We start from the raw sequence: 25,866 nt of genomic DNA, 5'->3' as shown, positions 1-25,866 counted from the left end.
TACTTCCCGGTAAAAGTAGGTCTTAGACAGGGATGTGTAATGTCACCATGGTTGTTTAATATATTTATAGATGGGGTTGTAAAAGAAGTAAATGCTAGGGTGTTCGGGAGAGGGGTGGGATTAAATTATGGGGAATCAAATTCAAAATGGGAATTGACACAGTTACTTTTTGCAGATGATACTGTGCTTATGGGAGATTCTAAAGAAAAATTGCAAAGGTTAGTGGATGAGTTTGAGAATGTGTGTAAAGGTAGAAAGTTGAAAGTGAACATAGAAAAGAGTAAGGTGATGAGGGTATCAAATGATTTAGATAAAGAAAAATTGGATATCAAATTGGGGAGGAGGAGTATGGAAGAAGTGAATGTTTTCAGATACTTGAGAGTTGACGTGTCGGCGGATGGATTTATGAAGGATGAGGTTAATCACAGAATTGATGAGGGAAAAAAGGTGAGTGGTGTGTTGAGGTATATGTTGAGTCAAAAAACGTTATCTATGGAGGCAAAGAAGGGAATGTATGAAAGTATAGTAGTACCAACACTCTTATATGGATGTGAAGCTTGGGTGGTAAATGCAGCAGCGAGGAGACGGTTGGAGGCAGTGGAGATGTCCTGTTTAACCCTTTCAGGGTCCGTCCCGTAGATCTACGGCTTTACGGTGAGTGTCCAAACCGTAGATCTACGCCATGAGCTCAGCTCACTCTGATAAACTGTGAGTGGTACATTTGGGCCTAGATATGAGAGAATACATCTATGTGGTATGTGTGCACCACATAAAACAGATCCTGCAGCACACTGTGTATAATGAGAGAAAAAAACTGAAATCATGATTTTTCGATTAAAACAGCGACTTTGCAGTGTTTTTTCGTATGTTTTTTATAGCTGTATTTGCGATTTCTTGGTCTCATTTGATAGAATGGAAGACATATTACAGAAATAGAGATGATTTTGATTGGTTTTAGCACTGGAAATGGCTTGAAACTGAGCTCAAAGTAGCGGAAATGTTAAATTTTTGCTGATATTCAAGAGTAAACAAACGACCTCACACGTCTAATACACGTCAGCTGGTGGGTCTAATATACATTCACAAATATGGTGATGATATTTATACAATTATTACAGTATTGCATAACAGTAAATCTTCTATTTTTTGGTGTGAATAAAAATTCATTATGTGAATAAAAAATCAAAATGGAATTCATTTGTAAAGCCTCAAAATGTAACTAATGAACAGAGGAAATGTTAGTTTAGTTCCAGGAATACCTACATTGTTTATTCTGGAGCCTATTTTGAAATTGGAATATTTTGAACTTTGTGTTAAATTGGCCAAATTAACAATTTCCGATCACTTTATTTTGTAGTTGAAACAGTTGAATTGGCGATTTCTTGTGCTCAATCGATAGAATAGAAGTAATACTAGTGAAATAGCTAAGAATTTGGTTGATTGGAATAATGTAATTGGCCTAAAATGGGAGTCAAAGTCGGCAAAATCGCCGATTCGTAAATATCGCTGACACATCAAAATTCGCGAGAGCATAATTTTGTCAATTTTCCACCAAATTTCGTACTTTTTGTTTTATTACCTTCACAAAAAGATTCTCTATGATTTCATAAGAAAAAATAACAAATTTTTTTTTTGAAAATTCTTGGACACTGGTGCGTGACTCCAGATTTGGGCCTTGGACCCTGAAAGGGTTAAGGGCAATGTGTGGTGTAAATATTATGCAGAAAATTCGGAGTTTGGAAATTAGGAGAAGGTGTGGAGTTAATAAAAGCATTAGTCAGAGGGCAGAAGAGGGGTTGTTGAGGTGGTTTGGTCATTTAGAGAGAATGGATCAAAGTAGAATGACATGGAAAGCATATAAATCTATAGGGGAAGGAAAGAGGGGTAGGGGTCGTCCTCGAAAGGGTTGGAAAGAGGGGGTAAAGGAGGTTTTGTGGGCGAGGGGCTTGGACTTCCAGCAAGCGTGCATGAGCGTGTTAGATAGGAGTGAATGGAGACGAATGATACTTGGGACCTGACGATCTGTTGGAGTGTGAGCAGGGTAATATTTAGTGAAGGGATTCAAGGAAACCGGTTATTTTCATATAGTCGGACTTGAGTCCTGGAAATGGGAAGTACAATGCCTGCACTTTAAAGGAGGGGTTTGGGATATTGGCAGTTTGGAGGGATATGTTGTGTATCTTTATACGTATATGCTTCTAAACTGTTGTATTCTGAGCACCTCTGCAAAAGCAGTGATAATGTGTGAGTGTGGTGAAAGTGTTGAATGATGATGAAAGTATTTTCTTTTTGGGGATTTTCTTTCTTTTTTTGGGTCACCCTGCCTCGGTGGGAGACGGCCGACTTGTTGAGAGAAAAAAAAAAAAAAAAAAAATATATTAAAGCAGCCTAGGGCAATATTATTATCATTGACATACCTTGTTCACTGAATTTAGTAATTTCTAACAACTACCTTTAGATGCCATCATAAACGAAGGGAGAAATGATGAAAAATCATGCCAAGAATTGGAAACAAGCCGAATGCATTAAGGGGAATAACTGGGTCAAAGGCGGATTGATACACATTTTCTCTGGTGCTGGACCAGAGAAAACATATTTTTTCCCTCTGCCTGGCTACCACATCTCATATTTATGTGACTTTTTTCTACTGTGAGTGCATGTGTCACATTTATATTTTACGTAACTTGTTTCTTATACAGTAGACCATCATTCAGCATGAGTTTACTTAGCACAATTCGGGTATAGAACGATTGAAGGCGGTGGACCATAGTTTTTAAATGGGTGGACCGGTGAGCCGGTCCACCCATTTAAAAACTATGGTCATAGTTGTAATCATTTTTATACTACCCCACTGACTAATGTTTTCCTTGTCCAGTGGGAGACTTGATTTATATTCTTCTATTTCAGCAATTGCCATCATTATTCTTGTACTGGCTGAAGATTCTCTGTACGTACTTAGCTGTTTATCCATTTACTTTTTTTTTTACCAGATATGCTTACTGATCTTGTTTTATAAATTATACCTCTTGGTTTTACACACGGCATACTGACATTGAACTTATCTTTGTAAACAATAATATTAATGAAACAACTCATGAATGAAATGTCTTAATTTTTTAATAATGTATTGTATATTACAAAAGCCATAGAGACTGTACCATACTGCCTGGCGGTAAAGTCTTGCAGAATCAGATATCTTCCAGTGTTGAGTAGCATCTGGCAAGGAAAGACAAACTACAATACTGTAGAGGGGTTTCTAATCCAGAATTAATGTAAAGATATCTTGAACTTAGTACTCTCACATTAATTCTTCACATTTCTAAGTGCTAAAAGATTCATAATTTCATAAAAAAAAACAAAAAAAACAGAATTATCACTTTATCAATAATAGTACAGAATATCACAGATTTCTTTCAACGCCCGTATCCCACCGAAGCAGGGTGGCCCAAAAAGAAAGGCGAGTTTCTCTTTTTAACCTTAGTAATGTACATGGGTTACTAGCCTCTTGCTCCCGGCATTTTAGTCACCTCTTATGACATGCATGGCTTACAGAGAAAGAATCCTGTTCCACTTCCCCATGGAGATAAGAGGAAATAAACAAGAACTAGTAAGAAAATAGAAGGAAAACCCAGAGGTGTGTGTATATATATATATATGCTTGTACATGCATGTGTAGTGTGACCTAAATGTAAGAAGTAGCAAGATGTATCTGAAATCTTGTGTGTTTATGAAACAAAAAAGATACCAGCAATCCTACCATCATGTAAAACAATTACAGTATCACAGATAGCATAATTAATTCAGACACATATAAGATCTTGGTAGCATCTGGTCCCTTAGAATTTCCAAAGATTTATCCTACACACCCCTCAAGGAAGGCTCCTTGACGCTGGTGAGGGGCTCTTGATCTAGGGAATTGGTTCTGTGCTCCAGTTCCCTGAATTAAGCCTGAATGCCTTCCATCCCCCCATAGGCGCTGTATAATCCTACGGGTTTAGTGCTTCCCCCTTGATTATAATAATAATTATCCTACACAATCTTTTTAACATTTAATTTAGGTTTAGTACTGAACATTTTTAAAGATTAAATTCATCTAAATATTTGCCAAACAAATGAACAGTTTTTTCTGCAAATATGACAACATAATTTTACAGTAAAACAATTGTTAACTCAATTTTAATGTCACCTGATACTACTGCTAGCCAAATTAAAAATTATTACTGAAAAAACATTTCCAGTTAAAAATACCATAGCAACCTAGCTGATTATCCTAACTTTCTTCCAATTCAAGTCATAGTTAAAATATACTCAGGATAGTATTCCTGTTTGTCATACTTCACAATAATTGTTGGGTTAAGTTCATCATTAACTGTGGAGTCAAAGGGAAGATTAGTGGCTGGGTTGGTGGGTGGTCGCACCATAGACGAGCTCCCACGAGTAATTGATCCTACTGCAGTGCGTGCTACAAACATGTATTTCATGCCAGTGCTATCAGGACGAGAATAATTATATGAGTAAGCTGCATCTGTGGAGAAATAGGTGCCACGTCCATACATTTGTCCAGAAGCAGAGCCATGAAGTCGCCAGTCAAAATTCTCAACACAAATGCTGGCTACAACATTATGTCCAGTGCCATGAAAGAGTTGTCGAATGTCAACTTTTGATGCATCACCATAAACTGCTGTCAATTCTTTTATTTTATTCTGTAATGCTCGCCAGAGGAAAGGATTCTGAATTCGCTCCACTTTCACTACCTGAGAAGTCTGTATTTTTCCTGCCAAAAGACCTATCACTGTCAAGTATTCTGCAGATGTGGGAGCAAGGGGCACTAAATGCATTCGTTGCTCTGGCTGCATTGCTTCCCAGTCTGAAGGCAGATCAATGGAACTCTTCTGGTCCTTCTTTTTTTCTGTCTTCTCGTCGGCAAGGTGAGGGTCAGGCCTTCGTCGCACCTCACGACTAACTCCAGTCTTCTGGTTGGTTTGTGTCATAGTATTAAAATTGAGATCGTAGGTGAACTGTGAATTTTTGAAAGCCAGAGACACTGAAGGATTCTGCTTAAAATGCTTTTCAATGTCATCTGTTGTTACACTACTAACTAAATTAGTTTCTCCAACAGTGTCAACATTGCCATACTTGACCCATTTATTATTCCTGTCCAAAAAATACCAAATGAAAGTAGAAGGTTTAATTACTTGACCAGAGACTACCTCTGTACATAGTCGACGGATATGAAGGGTTTTTGTGTTGGACGAGTTGGTTAGTTTCATTGCTTTGAAGTCTGCATGCCAAACATCACGACCCATCAAGATAAGAAGGCCCCCAACAGATATATCTAGGGTTGATGGATCCAGCCGAGGGAGGTCAACACCATCTTGTGAAGGATCACAGTAGACTCGCTCTAGACTTGTCACCTGATTAGTACGCAGGTTCAACCACCGATTTCCTTGTTCACTAACCTGCCAGTGGAAGTGCTGTGTTGAGTGAAGTCGCTGGCATCCACTTCCCTCAAATTTGCACATCTCTTCTACTGAATAGTAACAAATTTCTGGAATTGAAACATTGCCTTGTAGGTAGTGTGACCATAGTGTTCGATGGCTCTCTTGTTTAACATGAGGACTTTCAACATGATTACCTGAATCATTTTTTTTTGACGAACCAGGTGATTCATCTTTTGGAGTGTCAATGTTCGATTTTTGTAACTTTTTTTTCTTGACATAGTCTAATGATTTACTTTTCTTTACAAACATTTCTGAATCACTTTTTTTGTATCGTTCTGAACCATTTTCTTCATCAGATAATGAACTGTTGCTCTTCTCACTCTCAGATTCACTTTCTTCTCCAGTTTTGGATGAAGACTCACTATCAGATTCACCTTCATCTTCAGTTTTGGATGAAGACTCACTCTCACTGCTAGAATGTTTACCTTTCTTGTCTATCATACTCCTTGATGAATCAGATGCTTTTCCTCTAGAACTTTTTTTATTTCTTTCAGCAAGTTTCTTAGTTTTTATAAGGTCTTTATTCACAACTTTCTCGGATGTTTGTGTTGGAGAGGAATGTACAGATAAATTGATATCCTGTTTGCTAGATGACTGGGGCTCTTTGGAGAGTGAAGGGTTGGCAGAGAGCAAAGCTACCAAAATGTCCCGTGGGGACTCATTGACAGAAAAACCATGATTTTTAAGCAGTTGGCAGCAGTCAGGACTTTGGAGGTCGTGGTTCAGATCACAATCACTATGAGAACATTTTGTGAGTCTCACCACAAAGCTTAAGCACACATGGAGTTGTCCACAGTCAGGCTGGTTGCAACCACCTTCATTATAGCTGCGGCAAACATCCAGAGTGGCAGTATCACTTGGGTTTGACAGTGACTGAATTAAACGACGCAGAGCTGGGATAGGAATAGAATCCAGAAAGAATTCCTTTAAAACAGTCATGTTATGATCTGTCATCCATTTGTGACCCAGTACACAGTTCTTTTCACGGCAGCAATTTAGAACAAAGTTTGGACATAAATGTAAGTCACTACAAGATGAACGCTTCAGGCATCCCTGTGTTCCTGAGTGTGCTGTGCAGATCTTAATTTGAGGCTTCAGCTCCACAGCTTCATTATTTAAAACAAATATTTTGGTCCATGATGAAACCACATCTCGTACACTAGATGGCTGAAGGCCCTTGTCTTCCACAAGCTGCAAGAGACTAGCAGAGAAAGTGTGAGATCTAGCCAAATATTCCACCAGGAATCGAGGAGTAACTCTGGTTGCTTTTTTGTATGGGTTATAAGGTGGAGAATTTTTATACTCTCCTTGCTGTCGCCATGATCTTTCTGGAGGTCGCCATGATCCTTCTGGAGATCGCCAAGATCCTTCTGGAGGTTGCCATGATCCTTCTGGAGGTTGCCATGATCCTTCTGGAGGTTGCCATGATCCTTCTGGAGGTTGCCATGATCCTTCTGGAGGTTGCCATGATCCTTCTGGAGGCTGCCAATGGCTTGGATAGTAACCCTGTGATCCTCTACCTTTGTTGCCATATCTTGGACTGCTTACATTTCTTTGCTGAAGAAATAATGTATATTTAGTACTCATTTCATTCTACATTCTTTTATAAAATAAATGCTTGGCTAAACTCGAAGAAAATCAAACAGGTCATGAAACTGGGGTATGTTAATGGTAAAGCACAGCTATTAATTCTTAAACTATTCATGTCTAATAAAAAATGATTCATAATATAAATTTTAAGATCTACATATTTCATGATATAAATTTTAAGAGCTACATATTGTGCATACACAGTACAGTCAAATCCTTGAATCTGTAATTAATGAGATTCAATTACATATACAATCTCTCCTCACTTAACGACAGATTCTGTTCCTAGTAGGTCAGTAAATGAATTGGTCGTTAAGTGAGGAGCATACTATACTGGTAGTGGGTTTGTGTCAACCATCTTCAAATATTGTTTTAATGTCACCTCATCTTTGCACCATTTATAACATTTTTGGTATACAGTGGACCCCTGGATTATGTAATTAATCTGTTCCAGAGAGTGACTTATCCCAAATCTGACTTATTCTGAATTAATTTTCCCTATAAGAAATAATGGAAATCCAATTAATCCATTTCATGTTTTCTACATGAAATATACATTTACCTACACAAAAAACAATGATACATGAAGAATAAAACAATAATAACATCACACTTACCTTTATTGAAGACGTGGTGATGTATGGAAGATGGGAGGAGGGGAGAGGATGGAGGAGTGTCAAGTATTTTTTAAAATATATATGAAATATTAAAAAATAATGGTTTTTAGCGATTTTTATTGGGATTTTTTAAAAAGATTCACAATACATGTTAATGTTAAAAAATAATCGAAATCATATTTTTTGTTTTTTTTTTCTTTTTTTTCCCTTCCATAAAGACTTCAGGTACAAAGTCCTTATCCTGGGTTACTTCGCTTCTTTGTTTTTTAATGCCACTAGACCAGCTTGAATCACTGGACCCCTGCCACTTAAAAAGTGTTCCAGAGAGGTCTGTTTCTGGCATATGTTAGGAATTGTGCTGGGAGACAGGACAAGATAGTCCTTCAATATGACGCTAATATCAGCTCTACAGCTTATTTCTCTAGCACAATTCGTCTAATATGACATAGAAACATGATATATACTCTAGAATGACTAAAATATGGCATTAAGAGTGTCACGAGTGGTGATGCGTTGTTTGTTGTTGGGTGTATAAGGGCCACTGAAAGATAAGCTTTACATAGTGGTGGTGAAGGCGCTGGTGTAAGTCAGTAGCCCTATATACCTCCAACAACAATGGAGGAGTCAATTTCGTGCTGTCCTTTTTCTATCGATTAATCACTTAACTTACTTGCTACACTGTTAATGTTACACTTTATAGCTCGCTGGTGCTATAGCCTTTATCGACTCCTGCTGCTTTAGTATTGTACATATCGCAGAATCACTGAAAAAGGCACATTCTCCCCTCTCTCTCAGCCCTTTACCAAAGGGCTGGCTGGCACTAGAAGCTTTCTTTGGGCCCATGGTGGCTTATTTAGCAGTTACAAGCACTAAAAAGAATGGAATAATACAAAATGTATGAATGCGTGGGATCGTCCTCACTGGCTGATAAACAATGGCACACTGGCTATACATGGAGTGTCGGGGCCGCTCAGGCTGTGCAGACACATTCCGGATGAATGACTTATACCGAGTTCAGTGACTTTCACCAAGCCAATATTTTGATGAAAAAACGTTACTTATTCCAAACACTACTTATTCTGACGATGACTTAATCTTGGGGTCCACTGTACTTTTAAATGTTTAAACAGCAGTGTACTGTATTTTGTAATAAACAGAATAAAGGAAATCAGCTCTAATATACATTACTTAGGTATGCATACTAGTCAGAGAACTAGCTGTAAGACTGAGTAGTCATTAACCTTTTCACTGTCGGTGACATATAGGTAAGGCTTACAAGCCAGAGTCGGTGACATATTAATACGCCAAAATTCTAGTGGCTTCAAATCTAGTGGAAGAAAGCCATTAGACCTACACGTGAGAGAATGGGTCTGAGTGGTCAGTGTGCACAGTATAAAAAGACACAGTGCATAATGAGAAAAAATAACTGAGCATGTTTTTGGTTTAAAATGCTGACTTTGAGGTGTATTTTTGTATGGCATTTATGGTTGTATTCTTGTTTTCTTGGTCTCATATGACAGAATGGAAGATATATTACAGAAAAAGAGATGATTTTGACTGGTTTCACGATGAAACCAATCAAAATCATCTCGATTTTTGCCGATGTTCAAGAGTAAACAAGTGACATCACTGTCCAATACGTGCCCAATCGGTTAGTCTAATACGCAGTCATGAATGGGTTGATATTTATACAATTATTACATTAATGCAGTAGTCTGCATAACAGTAAATCTTCTATTTTTTTGTGAATAAAAATTCAAAATGGAAAGCAAGAGTAATACAAGAGGGGCCTGGAGATCTGACTAATGAACAGAGAAATGTTATTTTTGTGTCAGGAATGTCTGCATTGTTTATTCTGGACCCCATTTTGAAATTGGTGTGAAATTGGCCAAACTGCCAATTTCTGACCACTTTATTGGGTAGTTGAAATCGGTAAATGGGCGGTTTCTTGTATTCAATCGATAGAATAAATGGAGTTCTAGTGAAATAGCTATGAGTTTATTGACTGGAACAATAGAATTAGCTGAAAATAGGGCTCAAAGTGGGTGAAATTGCTGATGTGTATGTATTGCCGAGACCGCTAACTTCACAAAAGCATAATTCCGCAAGTTTTCCACCAAATTTCGTACTTTTGGTGTCATTACCACCAGGAAAATATTCTCTATCATTTCAAAGGGACAATGTTTTTTTTTCTTAAATTCTTCAACACTGAGAGGAAGTATGTGAGCAGGGGTCTCGACAGTAAAAAGGTTAAGTGAAGAGACTATATATTTTTATGGATGGGCATTTTGTAAATAGATTCAATTATTCACTATTTTTTTTTATGCCCATTTTTTGGGGAGTGGAAAGGTTTGGCACAAGACATCTAAATTGAAAATTAACCACAGGATTTTGTTCAAAATGTGCTTAATGGATTTCCCATGCCAAAATCTGTTTTCTTTCTGGTCATTCTTTTTAATGATTTTCAATATTAACTAGATTAGTGTGATATTTAGGAACCTTGATTTAAAGAACTACCAGGGGAAGAAAGTGTCTGGTAATCCCAAGTGACCGTTAGATCCAAGTAAGATTGTTTTTGCCATCGTCATAACAACAATGGGCAATTTTAGAAAAAATAGACTTTGTCTATTGTTTCCCAAGCTAATTTATTCAGTGGATCATAACAATAGCAGACAATTTTTGGAGAAAGAGTTTGTCTGAGGTCTGTTAAATCCAAATCCATTATATATTACATATGCATTGGTTGATGAGTTGTTAGTCATGTATTACAAGTTTAAGAAAGGCTGGTTTGACAAGGACATATTTTCTGACTGGTTTCATAAACATTTCGTCTCTGAAGTAAGCAAGTACCATCTAGAAACACTTAAACTTGACCCTGACAAAGTCAAGGCTCTTCTCTTGCTTGAAAATGCATCCATAGGCTGAAAATATACTTAGTAATGATGGTAGAATTAAAGCCACATTTTTACTATCTAATACTACCTCTCGGACTCAGCCTATGGATCAGAGAATTATTGCAGCCTGCAAGAGGTTGTATCAGTCAGGATATTTAGATGAAGTATTGTAGTTATTGGGGAAGCACAAGATTTGGAAGACAGCAGAGGCCAACATATGTTGGAAAACATCAAGTACAGTGGAACCTCTACTTGCGAGTTTAATCCGTTCCATGACCTTGCTTGCAACTAGATTTGCTTGTTTGCAGAATCAATTTTCCTCATTTAAATTAATTGAAATGCAATTAATCTGTTCCAGTGGAATTCTGTACTTCAATAATTTTGCTAATATTAACTCTTCGGCTTATTTATCTATCTCACTTCATCTAGTATGACATAATAAACAATATAAATAACATAGAAACCTGATATATACTCTAAAATGAATAAAATATGTCATTCGTGTAGTGGTATGGGCGGTGTTGGCGGTGGACGAGAGTTTGTCTGGAGACCAGGCAAAAATACTTCATGAATAATTTCGCTAATATCATCTATACAGCTTATTTATCTAATATGAAATAACAAACAATATAAATAACATAGAAACATGATATATACTCTAGAATGAATAAAATATGTCATTCATGTAGTGGTATGGGCGGTGTCGACAGTGGACGAGTTTGTCTGGAGACCGGGCAAAATACTTCATGAATAATTTCGCTAATATCATCTATACGGCTTATTTATCTATCAAAGTTCATTTAATATGACATAACAAACAATATGAATAACATAGAAACATTATATATATTCTAGAATGAATAAAATGTCATTGTGTAACAGGTGGAGGCAGCCACAACCGCGCCCTCTTTGTTGTGGTAAACACTGCCATCTAGTGATAGCCTTTTGAAGCTGTCTATTATAATTATTATATGTAGTACATTACATGTATTATTATATATGTATTATTATTATACATATTATTATTACTATATAAATAATTTGTAATTTTTATTCACACAAAAAATATAAGATTTACTGTTATTCCTTATTGCAATAATTGTATAAATAATGTCAACCCATTCACGCCTGCATATTTACTCTGAAACATAGCCAAGCAATGGACCATTTCTCCTATGTTGAGCTCAATTTCAAGGTACTTTTTGTTGTGAAAGCAATGAAAATCATATCTAGTTCTGTAATATATCTTCCATTCTATCAAATGAGACCAGACCAAAAAAAACGAGAATTTTTTTTTTTCAACAAGTCGGCCGTCTCCCACCACAAAATCCATACGAAATTACCGCTAAGGGGTGGCTAATTGCTGAGAAGTGAACTCCATTATTTATGCTTATATTTCTTTCATTTTTGGTGTACGTTAAGAAGCATCTTTCCATCATACATTGCCCAAGTTTCCATAAGATAGTCCAACAAATATGATACAATTCCCAAGATCAAGAGCAAGAGCCCCTCACCAGTGTCAAGGAACCTGCCTTGAGGTCTGCTCGCTTATGGAAATTTTGCTTGCGTATGGAAGCAAAAAATTGACCCATCGACTGCTTATATTTAGAAAAACTCGCATGTGGACATGCTCGCAAGTAGAGGTTCCACTGTACAGCCTAAAGTCTTCATCTTCCATATTGCGGCATCTTGGAAGGAATTGAAAATTGAAAAGAACAACATTAGCTAATGATTAAAAAGAAAAAAATACAGTGGACCCCCGGTTAACGATATTTTTTCACTCCATAAGTATGTTCAGGTGCCAGTACTGACTGAATTTATTCCCATAAGGAATATTGTGAAGTAGATTAGTCCATTTCAGACCCCCAAACATACATGTACAAACGCACTTACATAAATACACTTACATAATTGGTCGCATTCGGAGGTAATCGTTATGCGGGGGTCCACTGTACTGAAATAATGTTGAGTGTTTAGTGCTTAGTTTTAATTGTAATAAAAATAAATAATACTGATACTGAGTTCAAATTTGAGGAATTTGAGGCAAATGATTTTCATCAAAGACTTCAGAGGGCAAGAGAAACTAACATTATGAAGGAAGATGTGCTTGAATGGTTGAAAAAAAAATGGAGATCCTGGTTACCAGATGTTGTTGAGTGATGCAGAAATTGCAGATAAAGATATTGGTACCCCTGTAGATGAAGAAGATAGTGATGATGACTGTGAGGTCACCAAAAATTGCCAGCTGTACGAGATGCGACTGATGTTCTCATCACATACACTACTTCTCAGACAAGAGAAGTGCAGGCCTATTATCAGAACTCTCCCACTTTTAGAGAAATTGTAATAAGTTAGCAGCATCAGCCATCTACATCACCCTCACCATCTGCTCTGCAGTGTTACTGCTGACTTAGAATAAGTTATTCTGGGTCATCACTAGACCACATGGGAGTACTGTACTGTAATGTACATCTATAAGCTAGTCTATCCACCAAAATAAGGTAAGAAAATTACTGTACTGCACTCTATTGTATTTTACTGTGCTATACTTTTAACACATTTTCTTTTCTGGCTTATTTACAAGGACTACTTTATTGTACTCTAGTTTATTATTAGTATGTTCAGTAGTCCTTTACCTTTGATAAGTTTTGAGAATCTTACCACTCTTGGAGCCCAGCCATGGGCCAGGACTAAGTGTGTTTTATTGGGCGTTTGTCCATGTATGGTAGTTGAAAGATTAAGTGAACTACATCCATTTAACTGAAATGTTCAAAACAACAGAAATTTTGGTAAACCAAACACTGCCCCCCCCCTATTAGTCCATTTCATTGAACCTTTACTGTGTGTACATGTAGAGGCATATTTGAGAAAATTTCAGGTAAATCTGAAATGGTCTGGTGGGGACTGTTGGTCCACTTGACATGGAATGACCTCCAGCACATGTTACCAAGAGAAATCCTAGAGAAACTGCATTAAAAAGAGAGCCATCAGAGAAGAGCAAACAGAATTAGGATGTCAAGGCACTGAGAAAGTATCTGCAATAAAGTCAGCATGCTCTCTGATGAACATATCAATCAAACAGAAAGATGCTGAACCTCCGTTAAAATCTGACACTTCTCACAGAATGATGCCAAATTGTTCTGCAAGAAAATGCCAATTTGTATCTTCATTTCCAACAAAAAATACACTAAATTAGGATTTATTGCTAAACATCACTCTATAATTCCTCTTAACCCTTTCACTGTCCAAACCCCTAAAATTAGTACAGTGGAACCTTGGTTTTCGTCATAAATTCGTTCCAGAAAGTCTGACGAAAACTGAAGCAATATTTCCTATAAGAAATAATGTAAATCCAATTAATCCATTCCAGACACTCCAAAGTATTAACAGAAAATACATTTAATAGAGAATAACTATAGTTTTACATACAGAAAACAATGAGAAATAAATATAAAGGACTAATGAAATGGATTAATAAACATTTAACATGTTGGCGTACAGAAGATGGCAAGGAGGGGAGAGGGAGAAGAGGTTATCACTATCACCATCGCTACCACCCTCTACCACTATCACAACCACTACCACCCTCTACCACCATCACTACCACCCTCTACCACTATCACAACCACTACCACCCTCTACCACCATCACTACCACCCTCTACCACCATCGCAACTACTACCACCCTCTACCACCATCACTACTGCCCTCTACCACAGTCACTACCACCCTCTGCCACTATCACAACCACTACCACCCTCTACCACCATCACTACCACAATCACTACCACCATCACAACCACTACCACTCTCTATCACCATCACTACCACCCTCTTCCACCATCACTACCACCCTCTACCGACGAGAAACAAAGCCAGACTGACTCAGAACACGTGGTATGCTTTGTGTGGGCGCGGGCAGACACGTTCGGTACAGTGGACCACTGTCAACTTGACGAAAACCGAGGTGATGAACGAAAACTGGGACAAAATTCTGACAAAAAAAGTTGTCGAAAACAGAGGTTCCACTGCATTGTTCTTGGTGTCCACTATATAAAAAAAAAAATTTTCTTTTGAAATGGTAGAGAATCTTATCCTGAAGGTAAATCACCAAAAGTATGAAATTTGATGCAAAACTTACGAAATTACACAGGTGCAAAGTTAGCAGTCTTAGCACAATTTACACATCGGAGATTTTGCCTACTATGAGTCCTATTTTAAGCCAGTTCCATTGTTCCAGTCAACTAAATTTTTAGCTATTTCACTTGTATGCCTTCTGTTTTACTTATTACACCCAAGAAAACACCCATTCAGCTACCCTATGAAGTGCACAGAAGTCAGTCATAAATTAAAAAATACAAATTTAACCCTTTGACTGTCGCGGCTGTATATATACGTCTTACGAGGTACCGGCTTCAAATCAAGCAGGAGAAAGCTGGTAGGCCCACATGTGAGAGAATGGGTCTGTGTGGTCAGTGTTCACCATATAAAAAAAATCATGGAGCACGCAGTGCATAATGAGAAAAAAAACTCCGACCGTTTTTTTTTAATTAAAATGCCGACTTTGTGGTCTATTTTCGTATAGTATTTATGGTTGTATTCTCGTTTTTTTGGTCTCGTTTGATAGAATTGAAAACATAGAAATAGAGGTGATTTTGATTGATTTTACTATAAAAAGAACCTGGAAATGGAGCTCAAAGCAGGGGAAATGTTTGATTTTTGCCGATGTTCAAAAGTAAACAAATGATGTCATTGTCCAATAAATGTCCAACTAGCCATTCTAATATGCAGTCATGAATGGGTTGATGTTATTTATACAATTATTACAGTATTGCAGTAGTCTGCATAACAGTAAATCTTCTATTTTTTGTTTGAATAAAAATTCAAAATAGAAAGCAAGAGTAATATCAGAGGAGCCTGGAGACATGACTGATGAGCAAAGAAAATGTTATTTTTGAGCCAGGAATGTCTGCATTGTTCATTCTGGACCTTATTTTGAAATTGTCATATTTTTTAATTTTCATGAAATTGGCCAAATTGCAAATTTCTGACCATGTTATTGGGTAGTTGAAATCAGTAAATGGGCAGTTTCTTGTACTAAATCGATAGAAAAAATGGAGTTCTGAAGAAATAGCTATGAGTTTGGTCGACTGGAACAATGGAATTAGCCGAAAATAGGGCTCAAAGTGGGCGAAATCGCCGATTTGTAAATATTGCTGAGGTTGCTAACTTCGCAAGAGCGTAATTCCGTCAGTTTTCCATCAAATTCCGTTTTTTTGGTGTCATTACACTCGGGAAAAGATTCTCTATCATTTCATAAGAAAAAGTAATTTTTTTTTTTTTTAAATTTTGCGACACCAGGAGACACCTCAGGATTGGGGGTTGCAACAGTCAAGGGGTTAAAAATAGTCCATCATAAACAAAATAAACATTCCTACCACTAAAATAACTTTTCTCTCCTATATCACACTTGCCTTCCATTTTGACTTCTTATTCACACAATAACAGAAGATTTACTCTAATTCTCGGATAATAAAATATAAAAAGAAAAGATTGGACAGGGTTTACAGCATCCCAAAATCTGAATCAGACCTATTAAAAACTCATAAAATGGACTAGTCTTGTTGCAAACAAGACTGGTCCAGGTGTGGGTTCCATACTGGTGCTGCATATTCCAATATGAGCCTGATGTACATGGTGTACAGTGTCTGGAATGACTCTTTGCTCAGGTGTTGAACACTATTTTTAGGTTATTAAGTTCATGAGCACCTCAGGAGATGTGCTAAGTATGATACTCACCCCAAGATCCTTTTTCTTCAGTGAGCTCTGCAGCCTTTGGACCCTTAGCCTGTACTCTTGTATGTGGTCTTTGCCCTTTCCCAATCTTCATGACTTACTTATCCCTTCCATCATATCATTCATGTATACCAGAAACAGCACTGGCCCTAGGACTGACCCTTGTGGAGCCCTGCTTGTCATATGCATCCACTAACACCTTATCACATACCATAATTCATTTCCTTCCTGTCAGGTATTCCCTGATCCTGTTATTCTTGCTTGCTCCTTTAGCTTTGCGCTAATCTCTTGTGTAGAACTGTGTCAAAAGCCTACTTACAGTATGCATGTACTCACCTAGTTGAGGTTGCAGGGGTCGAGTCCAAGCTCCTGGCCCCGCCTCTTCACTGGTCGCTACTAGGTCACTCTCCCTGAACCGTGAGCTTTATCATACCTCTGCTTAAGGCTATGTATGGATCCTGCCTCCACTACATCGCTTCCCAAACTAATCCACTTCCTGATTACTCTGTGGCTGAAGAAATACTTCCTAACATCCCTGTGATTCATCTGTGTCTTCAACTTCCAACTGTGTCCCCTTGTTGCTGTGTCCCATCTCTGGAACATCCTGTCTTTGTCCACCTTGTCAATTCCTCTCAGTATTTTGTATGTCGTTATCATGTCCCCCCTATCTCTCCTGTCCTCCAGTGTCGTCAAGTTGATTTCCCTTAACCTCTCCTCGTAGGACATACCTCTTAGCTCTGGGACTAGTCTTGTTGCAAACCTTTGCACTTTCTCTAGTTTCTTTACGTGCTTGGCTAGGTGTGGGTTCCAAACTGGTGCCGCATACTCCAATATGGGCCTAACGTACACGGTGTAAAGGGTCCTGAACGATTCCTTATTAACCCTTAAACGGTCCAAACAGACCGACGTTCAAATTCATAGTGCTCCAAAAGTAGATCTACTTTTTTTTACATATTTTCAAATAAAACAAAAAAAAAGTAGATAAAAGTTTGTTTTACACGTTTTCAAATGTAAAACAAAAAAGATCTACATTTTTTTACATACTTTCAGATGTTGAAAAAACGTATACAGTGGACCCCCGCTTTACGATCAGCTTCCAATGCAACCAATTATGTAAGTGTATTTATGTAAGTGCGTTTGTACGTGTATGTTTGGGGGTCTGAAATGGACTAATCTACTTCACAATATTCCTTATGGGAACAAATTCGTTCAGTACTGGCACTTGAACATACTTCTGAAATGAAATAATATCGTAAACCGGGGGTCCACTGTATATACGTTTGGACCATTTAAGGGTTAAGATGTCGGAATGCTGTTCTGAGGTTTGCTAGGCACCCATATGCTGCAGCAGTTATTTGGTTGATGTGCGCTTCAGGAGATGTGCCTGGTGTTATACTCGCCCCAAGATCTTTTTCCTTGAGTGAGGTTTGTAGTCTCTGGCCCCCTAGACTGTACTCCATCTGTGGTCTTCTTTGCCCTTCCCCAATCTTCATGACTTTGCACTTGGTGGGGTTGAACTCCAGGAGCCAATTACTGGACCAGGTCTGCAGTCTGTCCAGATCCCTTTGTAGTTCTGCCTGGTCTTCGATCTCATGATTTCTTCTCATCAACTTCACGTCATCTGCAAACAGGGACACTTCGGAGTATATTCCTTCCGTCATATTGTTCACAAATACCAGAAATAGCACTGGTCCTAGGACTGACCCCTGTGGAACCCTGCTGGTCACAGATGCCCACTCTGACACCTCACCACGTACCATGACTCGCTGCTGTCTTCCTGACAAGTATTCCCTGATCCATTGTAGTGCCTTCCCTGTTATCCCTGCTTGGTCCTCCAGTTTTTGCAATAATCTTTTGTGTGGAACTGTGTCAAGCACCTTCTTGAAGTCCAAGAAAATGCAATCCACCCACCCCTCTCTCTCTTGTCTTACTGCTGTCACCATGTCATAGAACTCCAGTAGGTTTGTGACACAGGACTTCCCGTCCCTGAAACCATGTTGGCTGCTGTTGATGCGTGTGCATGTATGTGCCTGAATACGTGCGAGTGAATGTGTGTGTGGGGGGGGGGGGTAAGTAAAATCAGTTTGAATAAGAAACAAAACCAATCAATGGCAGGATTTCTTGTGTATGACTTACCTCAGGATTCCTTCCTCTTTGGTAAGTTCCTCGGCTCCTGCCTCGGAAGTAACCACCTCTGCTTGGATGAGGGTCCATCGTGGCTCTCTGCACTGTTGAGAAAGAGACTACATTTGGCGATTTTATATTGGAATTAGTTCCAATATTTGACCATTGACACATTTGCACTCCCTTATGTGTATGCAATAACTTGTTGAAGACAGGAGAAGTATGGCGTTTATTAAGCTTTCTGTAGATAAGACCACTTGTTCACTCATTCAGTTACTGGCTAGATCCAACTGTGTTTATGATAATCTGAGTGAATTCAGTGATGCAGAAATAACCCACAGTGATTTGTTTCCTAGTCATTTTACAGCATATAAGCTCAAGTGGATTTATTTGCATTTCTAACTGGAAGTAAATTAATTAAGTTACAGTGGTACCTCGGGATACGAACTTAATTCGTTCCGGAAGGCTGTTCGAGTGCCGATACCGAACGAATTTGTTCCCATAAGGTATAATGTGAATTAGATTAATCCATTTCAGACCCCCCAAAAATACACTTACAAAAGCACTTACATAAATACACTTGCATAATTGTTCGAGTTTTGAGCTGTTCATATCCGAGATACCACTATATACACCTACCATCCGACTTACGACCTGCTTGACTTACGATGACTCGGTTTACGACCGTATTTTTTATGCCAAATTTCTGGGAAATAAACAAGTGTTTGTGCTGTACACAGTGTTTATCCTAAACCTTACAGTATAAAATACAGTACTAACAGCATAAAAAGTAAAGTAAAACATGAAATACCAAAATAAAACAATAAAATAAAGTCATTACAAAAATGTTATTTTGATATTCAGTAGTAAAGTTCAACTTACGACCACTTCGACTTACAACCGGTTTCTCGGAACCGAACTCGGTCGTAAGTTGGATGGAAGGTGTATACAACCTCTCCTCACTCAGCGACATACTCATTTACCGACAACTCAGACTTACGACGGGCTCTCTGATCAGTATGCATACAGTGGACCCCCGGTTAACGATTTTAATCCGTGCAAGAGGGATAATTGTTATGCGAAATAATCGTTATGCGAATGAATTTTCCCCATAAGAAATAATGGAAATAAAATTAATCCGTGCAAGACGCCCAAAAGTATGAAAAAATTTTTTTTTTACCACATGAAATGTTAATTTTAATACACACAAACTGAAAAAGGCATGCACAATTACATGACACTTACTTTTATTGAAGATCTGGTGATGATTGATGGGATGGGAGGAGGGGAGAGCATTATCTTCTTACTGTTTAGAAGGGGAATCCCCTTCCATTACGACTTGAGGTAGCAAGTCCTTTTCCGGGGTTACTTCCCTTCTTCTTTTAATGCCACTAGGACCAGCTTGAGAGTCACTGGACCTCTGTCGCACAACAAATCTGTCCATAGAGCTCTGTACCTCCCGTTCCTTTACGATTTGTCTAAAATGGGCCACAACATTGTCATTGAAATAGTCACCAGCACGGCTTGCAACAGCTGTGTCAGGGTGATTTTCATCTATAAAGGTTTGCAGTTCAACCCACTGTGCACACATTTCCTTAATCTTTGAAGTAGGCACAATGGATTCCACAACTGGCATAGGCTTCTCAGGGTTAGCCCCAAACCCTTCAAAATCTTTCTTAATTTCCATACTAATTCTCACCCTTTTTACCACAGGGTTGGCACTAGAAGCTTTCTTGGGGCCCATGGTCACTTATTTTCCAGAAACAGCACCGAAAACACTGTAATAATACGAAATATTCCGAGTGTATGCTTGGATGTTACCGCGGAGGCTGGCTGGTAAACAATGGGACGGGCGGCACATGTGAGGGCACATTGGACGCGTCTCGGACGAAAATCGGTGAGCGGGTTTTTAATCGGTATGCGCGGCAAAAATTTTGCGATAAAAGTAAGCGGTATGCGGAAAAATCGCTATGTGATGCCATCGTTATGCGGGGGTCCACTGTATCTAAATAATGTATATTAGAGCTGATTTCCTCTATGGTGTTTATTACAATATATAGTACACTGGTGTATAAACATTTAAAAATATACCAGAAATGTCATAAATGATGCAAAGGGGACATTAAAACAATGTTAAAGATGGTTGACATAAACCCATTAGCATTACAGTATGCTCCTCACTTAACGACGAATTCGTTTACTGATGTGGTCTTAAGAAAAGAACTCTGTTGTTAAGTGAGGAGAGGCTGAACAAATTTTGTCTGCATAAGCATGCTTTAAGATAATGCATATCATTCAAATTAATTTAACTATTTTTTTTATTCATGGTTCTGGTCCTCAGCAAGGGCATAATATCCACTCAAAGAATGTAATAGAACAATATAGTACATACTTACCTTTGCACCATTTCTGGTATATTTTTAAATGTTTACACGGTAGTGTACTGTATATTGTAATAAACAGAATAGAGTAAATCAGCTCTAATATACATTATTCAGGCATGTATACTGGTTAGAGAGCCCGTCGTAAGTCCAAGTCGTCGGTAAACGAGTAAGTCGCTAAGTGAGGAGAGGCTGTACCATATTTCCCATCATAAAAGACACATTGGCACATATTTCCCATCATAAAAGATACTATCAGTCATGTACAGCTGCATCAGTGCCATAGACTGATGCATAATACATAGCACCCTCAAATTTGTTATGAATGGCAAATCTTGGCCTAGACATGAGAATGGGTCTGTGCAGTGAGTGTGCAGAATATAAAAAAAAAAAAAGCCTTATGGCAAGCATGATGTGAACAGTTAATCTCTTGACCTTGTGTTTAGACTAAAATAGTAATTTTGGGGAATTTTCTAGGATGGTTTTCATAATTTTATAGGCTATTTCTTGCTGCCAAGAGATAAGCATGGTTTCTTTTAGTTTGCTTCAATTACTGGGATGGCTTAAACCACGACTGGGCTTTATGGGTTATGGTGCATTAGCTGCGATATAGGGGAGGGAAAAAATATGATGATTTTTTGTGTGATGACTGAATGGAAATGGACTGTAAGTCTTGTACAAGAAAGGCAACCTACTACTAGCAGATATCAGAAATATTACCAGAACAAAGAAGAAACTGGGCTACCACCTATGTCCAGTGCCAATTCAACCAAGCTGTGATGGGCACATGGGCCAGCAGATTGCAACAGAAATAACTCAAACTCCTCCTCTCCTTACACCTTTCTGCTTGGTATTGGACTGATGAAGCCACTGTGTGGCTAAACGGCTGTGAAGTTAGAGATACAGCCTCTTAAAATCTGTTACTGGTATGTTGAAATAATCACCTGACTGCCATACTGCCACAGAATAGCAGTAACTGGTGTTCAACAAAGTTATAAATCAACTGAAGTGAAGGGATTCAAAATAGGTAAATTTTAAATGTTTTATTATTTCTGAATGCTATATAAAATGTCACATGACTCACATTGCTTCAGCATGTCAGCAATGGCATCAGCTGATTGCTTCAACTGTTGCCCCTGACGATCCTCCCATTGACCAGCCATCACTCTGAAACTGTTAATGTAAATTACAGAATACTGCATTTTTGTACTGTAAACTCAGATGATCATATCTGTAGAAACTATTCCTTTGCTAACCTCAGAAGAAAAAGGTAAGAGGAAAGAATACTGCAGATACAAATAACAAACTTACTCTTACTGGACATGGGAAATACACTAGGCTTTATTCAAATTAGTAAACCTGGAGGGTTAACCCAGGTTTAACCCAAGAAAGCAAAACTGTGTGGCTTAATTCCACTGGGGTACCTTTCCCAGGATGTGACTTGCAACAGTCAGCTACCTCCTAGGTATCTATTTATTTCTAGGTAACAAAGGCACAAGGTGTCAGAAGACTTAACTATACATCCTGCCTCATTCAGGGTTCCACCAAGGTGCTTTCAATTATACCTCCAACTCTCTACCACTGCACTACGAGGTATGCACTATTTACCACAGACCTTTGAAGATTTTCGAGAGTTAATCTACTCTCTAAGCCCGGCCATGGGCCAGGCTCGTCTAGTGCTTGCCTGGTCAACCAGGCTGTTGCTGCTGGAGGCCTGCTGCATCACAAATCCATCACAGACTGGTTGATCTGACACCTGGTGAAGATACTTGTCCAGTTTCCTCTTGAAGACTTCTACACTTGTCTGTGCTGTGTTTCTGATATATTCTGGTAAGATGTTGAAAAGTCTGGGACCCCGGATGTTGATACAGTGTTCCCTTATTGTCCCCATCAGATGTAGAGAGCCTGTCTGCCAGCTGAGTTCATATTACACGCCTTGCTCGTGCTGCCACCTATAGGCCTATGCCACTTCAGTATGCCCAGACCTGCCTCCCTCTCACTCTCTCAGCGGCCTTCACTCAGTCAATAAGGCCTACTCCTCTCTCCCCCTCGCTGGGCATGGCCCTCCCAGGCCATGGGCACTTAACACACTGCCTGTGTACCCCACGGCATTGCAAATAAAGTAAGAAGCCTCCGAAGCCTTATCATTACTCCCCGCTACCAAGAACCACCAATTAACTCATAATAAATGGTGGCAGCAGTGGTCGCAGTGGTTGTGTTGCCCGAGGAGGGAAGGAAGAGGTATGAAGTTGTTTTCACTTCATCACCCCACACAAGAAGCATCCGTCTCCTGATGTCGTGTCTGCATGTTTCAGCATCCAGACACAGGTACACGCATGATCTAGCAGAAATTTGCTGGATTTCGAGATACACAAGTGGTGTCCCTGGGACTCCATGCCACAGCCCCACGCTGTTTCTCAAATCACGTGTTCAGTGTTACCAGTATGTTCTACAGTTGTTTTCAGCTCAGCACGGCTATTTCAGCAAGTCAGAGGTGAGTTTGTAGTGATTTCTGCGTCCAGTGTGAGTGTCTCGCCATGTTGTGGGTGGGAGAGGAGGAAGTGGCAAAATCTTCCCTTGCCTTACACTCACTCACGCTCATCACCACCACACTACTATACACCACTCACCATTGTTCTCACTCCCTCTTCTGTTTCTGTGAATTCTCTGAATTCATTGACAGAGCTGCATATCTGAGTGTCCGAGGTCACTCAAAGCCACGTGGATCACTAAGCCACGGGTGGACGAAGCCACGTGGAGCAAGCCACGTGTGGACAAAGCCATGTGGTGCAAGCTGTGAGGTGTGGATGATGCCACGTGCGTTACCAAGCCAGACGTCCCAAGCCACATGCTGTGGTCAGCTGCTGCATCACTCCACTGACGTCACATCACGACGTTACCCATGATGCTGCCCGACTTCACGACATCACCCACGATGCTGCCCAACTTCACGATGTCACTCCAGGACGTCACCATGCTGCTGACGTCACACCTCATCGACAGCGTTAGTTTCACAGTGAGCAATATGCTGTGTTGTTGAGAAGATTGAGAGAAGATATATGTCATGTGTTAATTAATTCCTCTCAGTCAGTGTTCTCACATGTTCATGTATAGCTTAGTGTCGATTTTTGCACAGAAAAGCATCATTTGCTAGTAAGCCATGTTATACTGCATGTGCAGTGCGGGTGTGTGCAGTTTTCTGTGTCCTGTGTGGTCTTGAGCCCAGCTGTGTGTGTAGACAGCCTGTACTGTCTGCACAGACAGCCTATGCTGTCTGCCAGCTTAGTTCATATTTCGCGCCACTCAGATGCTGCCCTCTGTAGCCAGGCCTCTCGGTAGGCATGCCAGCCTGTCTGCCCTTGCCTCGCTCTCACCCACACAGCGGCCGAGCAGCAAGACACAAGGCCTGCTCCTAGCTCTCTCTCGTGGGATGGCCCTGCCCGGGCCATGGGCACAACACAAGCCTGTGACCCACCACGACTTAACAATAAAGTAAGAAGCCTCCGAAGACGTATAATTTACTCCCCGCTACAGAACACCAAACAAATTCGTTATAAATGGTAGCAGCGGTGGTCGCAGCAGTTGTTTGCCCAGAGAGAGGAAGGAGAGGTATGAAGTCATCTTCACTTCATCACCCTACACAAGAAGCATCCGTCTCTCAACGAGTTATCCTGATGTCGTGTCTGCACGTTTGAGCATCCAGACACAGGTACAAGCAGGATCCAGCCGAAATTTGCCGAAATTCTACGAGAATTGTAAGTGACCCTACGCTACAGCGTCCCACGCTGTTTCTCAAGTCACGTGTTCAGTGTCACTTGTATGTTGCTGTTGTTGTTCAGCTCAGCACAGCTGTTTCAGCAAGCCAGAGGTGAGTTTTGTGGTGATTTCTGCTTCCAGTGTGAGCTTCTCCACGTGTTTGTGGGTGGAGGAGGAGGAGGAATGGCCAGATGCTCCCTCGCCATACACTCACGCACGCTCCTCGCCACCACACTACCATACACTCACCACTGCCCACTCCCTCTGCTGTGTTTTCTGCTGTTTTTCGTGTGATTCATTGCCAGAACTGTGTATCCGAGTGCCCGAGGCCACTCGAAGCTGCGTGGATCAGCATGCCACGTAGATCATGACACCACGTGGATCCCGACGCCACGTGGGTGTGGGCGATGCCACGTAGATCACGACGCCACGTGGGTGTGGGCGATGTCACGTAGACCTACGAGCTATGTGAATTACCAGATGTCCCAGGCCTCATGCTGTGGTCTGCTGCCCGCATCACATTGATGTCACCCACGATACTGCCCGACTTCATGACGTCACGATGTCTGCTGACGTCACCTCATGATGTCTGCCTGACGTCACCTCGAGATGTCTGATGTCACAGTACTGCTGACGTCACCTCGCGACATCACGCCTGACATCACATGATGTCACCATCGAGTGTTCAGTAATTATTTTAGTATTGTCGAGAAGACTGAGAGAAGATATATGTCGTGTGTTAATTCCTCTCAGTCAGTGTTCTCACATGTTGTACCGCGGTGTGTTTTTAAAGTTTCCGTGTGTCCAGTGAGGTCTGAGCCAGACCTGAGTAGCACCACTGTGCTAAGTCACCCGAGTGACCAGTGTGTTTGACAGCTGATGTCAAGACAGCCCCAAGTGACCGAGCCCTCTTGTACAGAAAGCTTTTATGCTTGTCGCTCGTAATGTTCTGCAGAATCGGACCTGCTACGATTCCCATCGAGATTTGTTTCACTTCACCTCCAGACCATCAGAGTGCAGTTATATGTAGAGAAACAAGTCTGGGGACGCTTAGACTAAACTCTGCTATAACTCCAACTGCCGAGAGAATGATACTCGCCAAGTCGCAGTTAGCCACTGTCAGCAGGCGCTGTGTCAGCCTCGTGTCACAAGCTTCAGTGAGCAGCCTGCACAAAGATGTCACTTTGACTGCTAGCTCTCTCACTGC

The 25,866-nt window shown here is 39.9% G+C and overlaps 2 protein-coding genes across 4 annotated transcripts in view; one reads left to right on the top strand and one right to left on the bottom strand.

Moving 5' to 3' along the window:
- The window catches only part of LOC128684112 (organic cation transporter protein-like), a 664,663-nt gene that overhangs the window by 55,010 nt on the left and 583,787 nt on the right, over positions 1-25,866 (top strand). The gene's annotated exons all lie outside the window — the stretch shown is intronic.
- LOC128706571 (protein mono-ADP-ribosyltransferase PARP12) overlaps positions 3,096-25,866 on the bottom strand; it is a 189,347-nt gene continuing 166,576 nt past the window's right edge. For all 3 annotated transcript variants that reach the window (XM_053801504.2, XM_070090410.1, XM_053801505.2), the window contains exons 2-4: positions 21,988-22,076; positions 18,535-18,626; positions 3,096-7,058 (exon numbers count right to left, since the gene is read on the bottom strand). In XM_053801504.2, coding sequence (XP_053657479.2) covers positions 4,287-7,058; positions 18,535-18,626; positions 21,988-22,076 — 2,953 coding nt within the window. In that variant the 3' untranslated portion in view covers positions 3,096-4,286. The remainder of the gene's footprint in view (positions 7,059-18,534; positions 18,627-21,987; positions 22,077-25,866) is intronic.

This window comes from Cherax quadricarinatus, chromosome 3 (assembly GCF_038502225.1).
Source record: "Cherax quadricarinatus isolate ZL_2023a chromosome 3, ASM3850222v1, whole genome shotgun sequence".
NCBI classification, from domain to species: domain Eukaryota; kingdom Metazoa; phylum Arthropoda; class Malacostraca; order Decapoda; family Parastacidae; genus Cherax; species Cherax quadricarinatus.
Note: the sequence above shows the minus strand (reverse complement) of the source record. Positions and strands in the feature narration are given on the sequence as shown.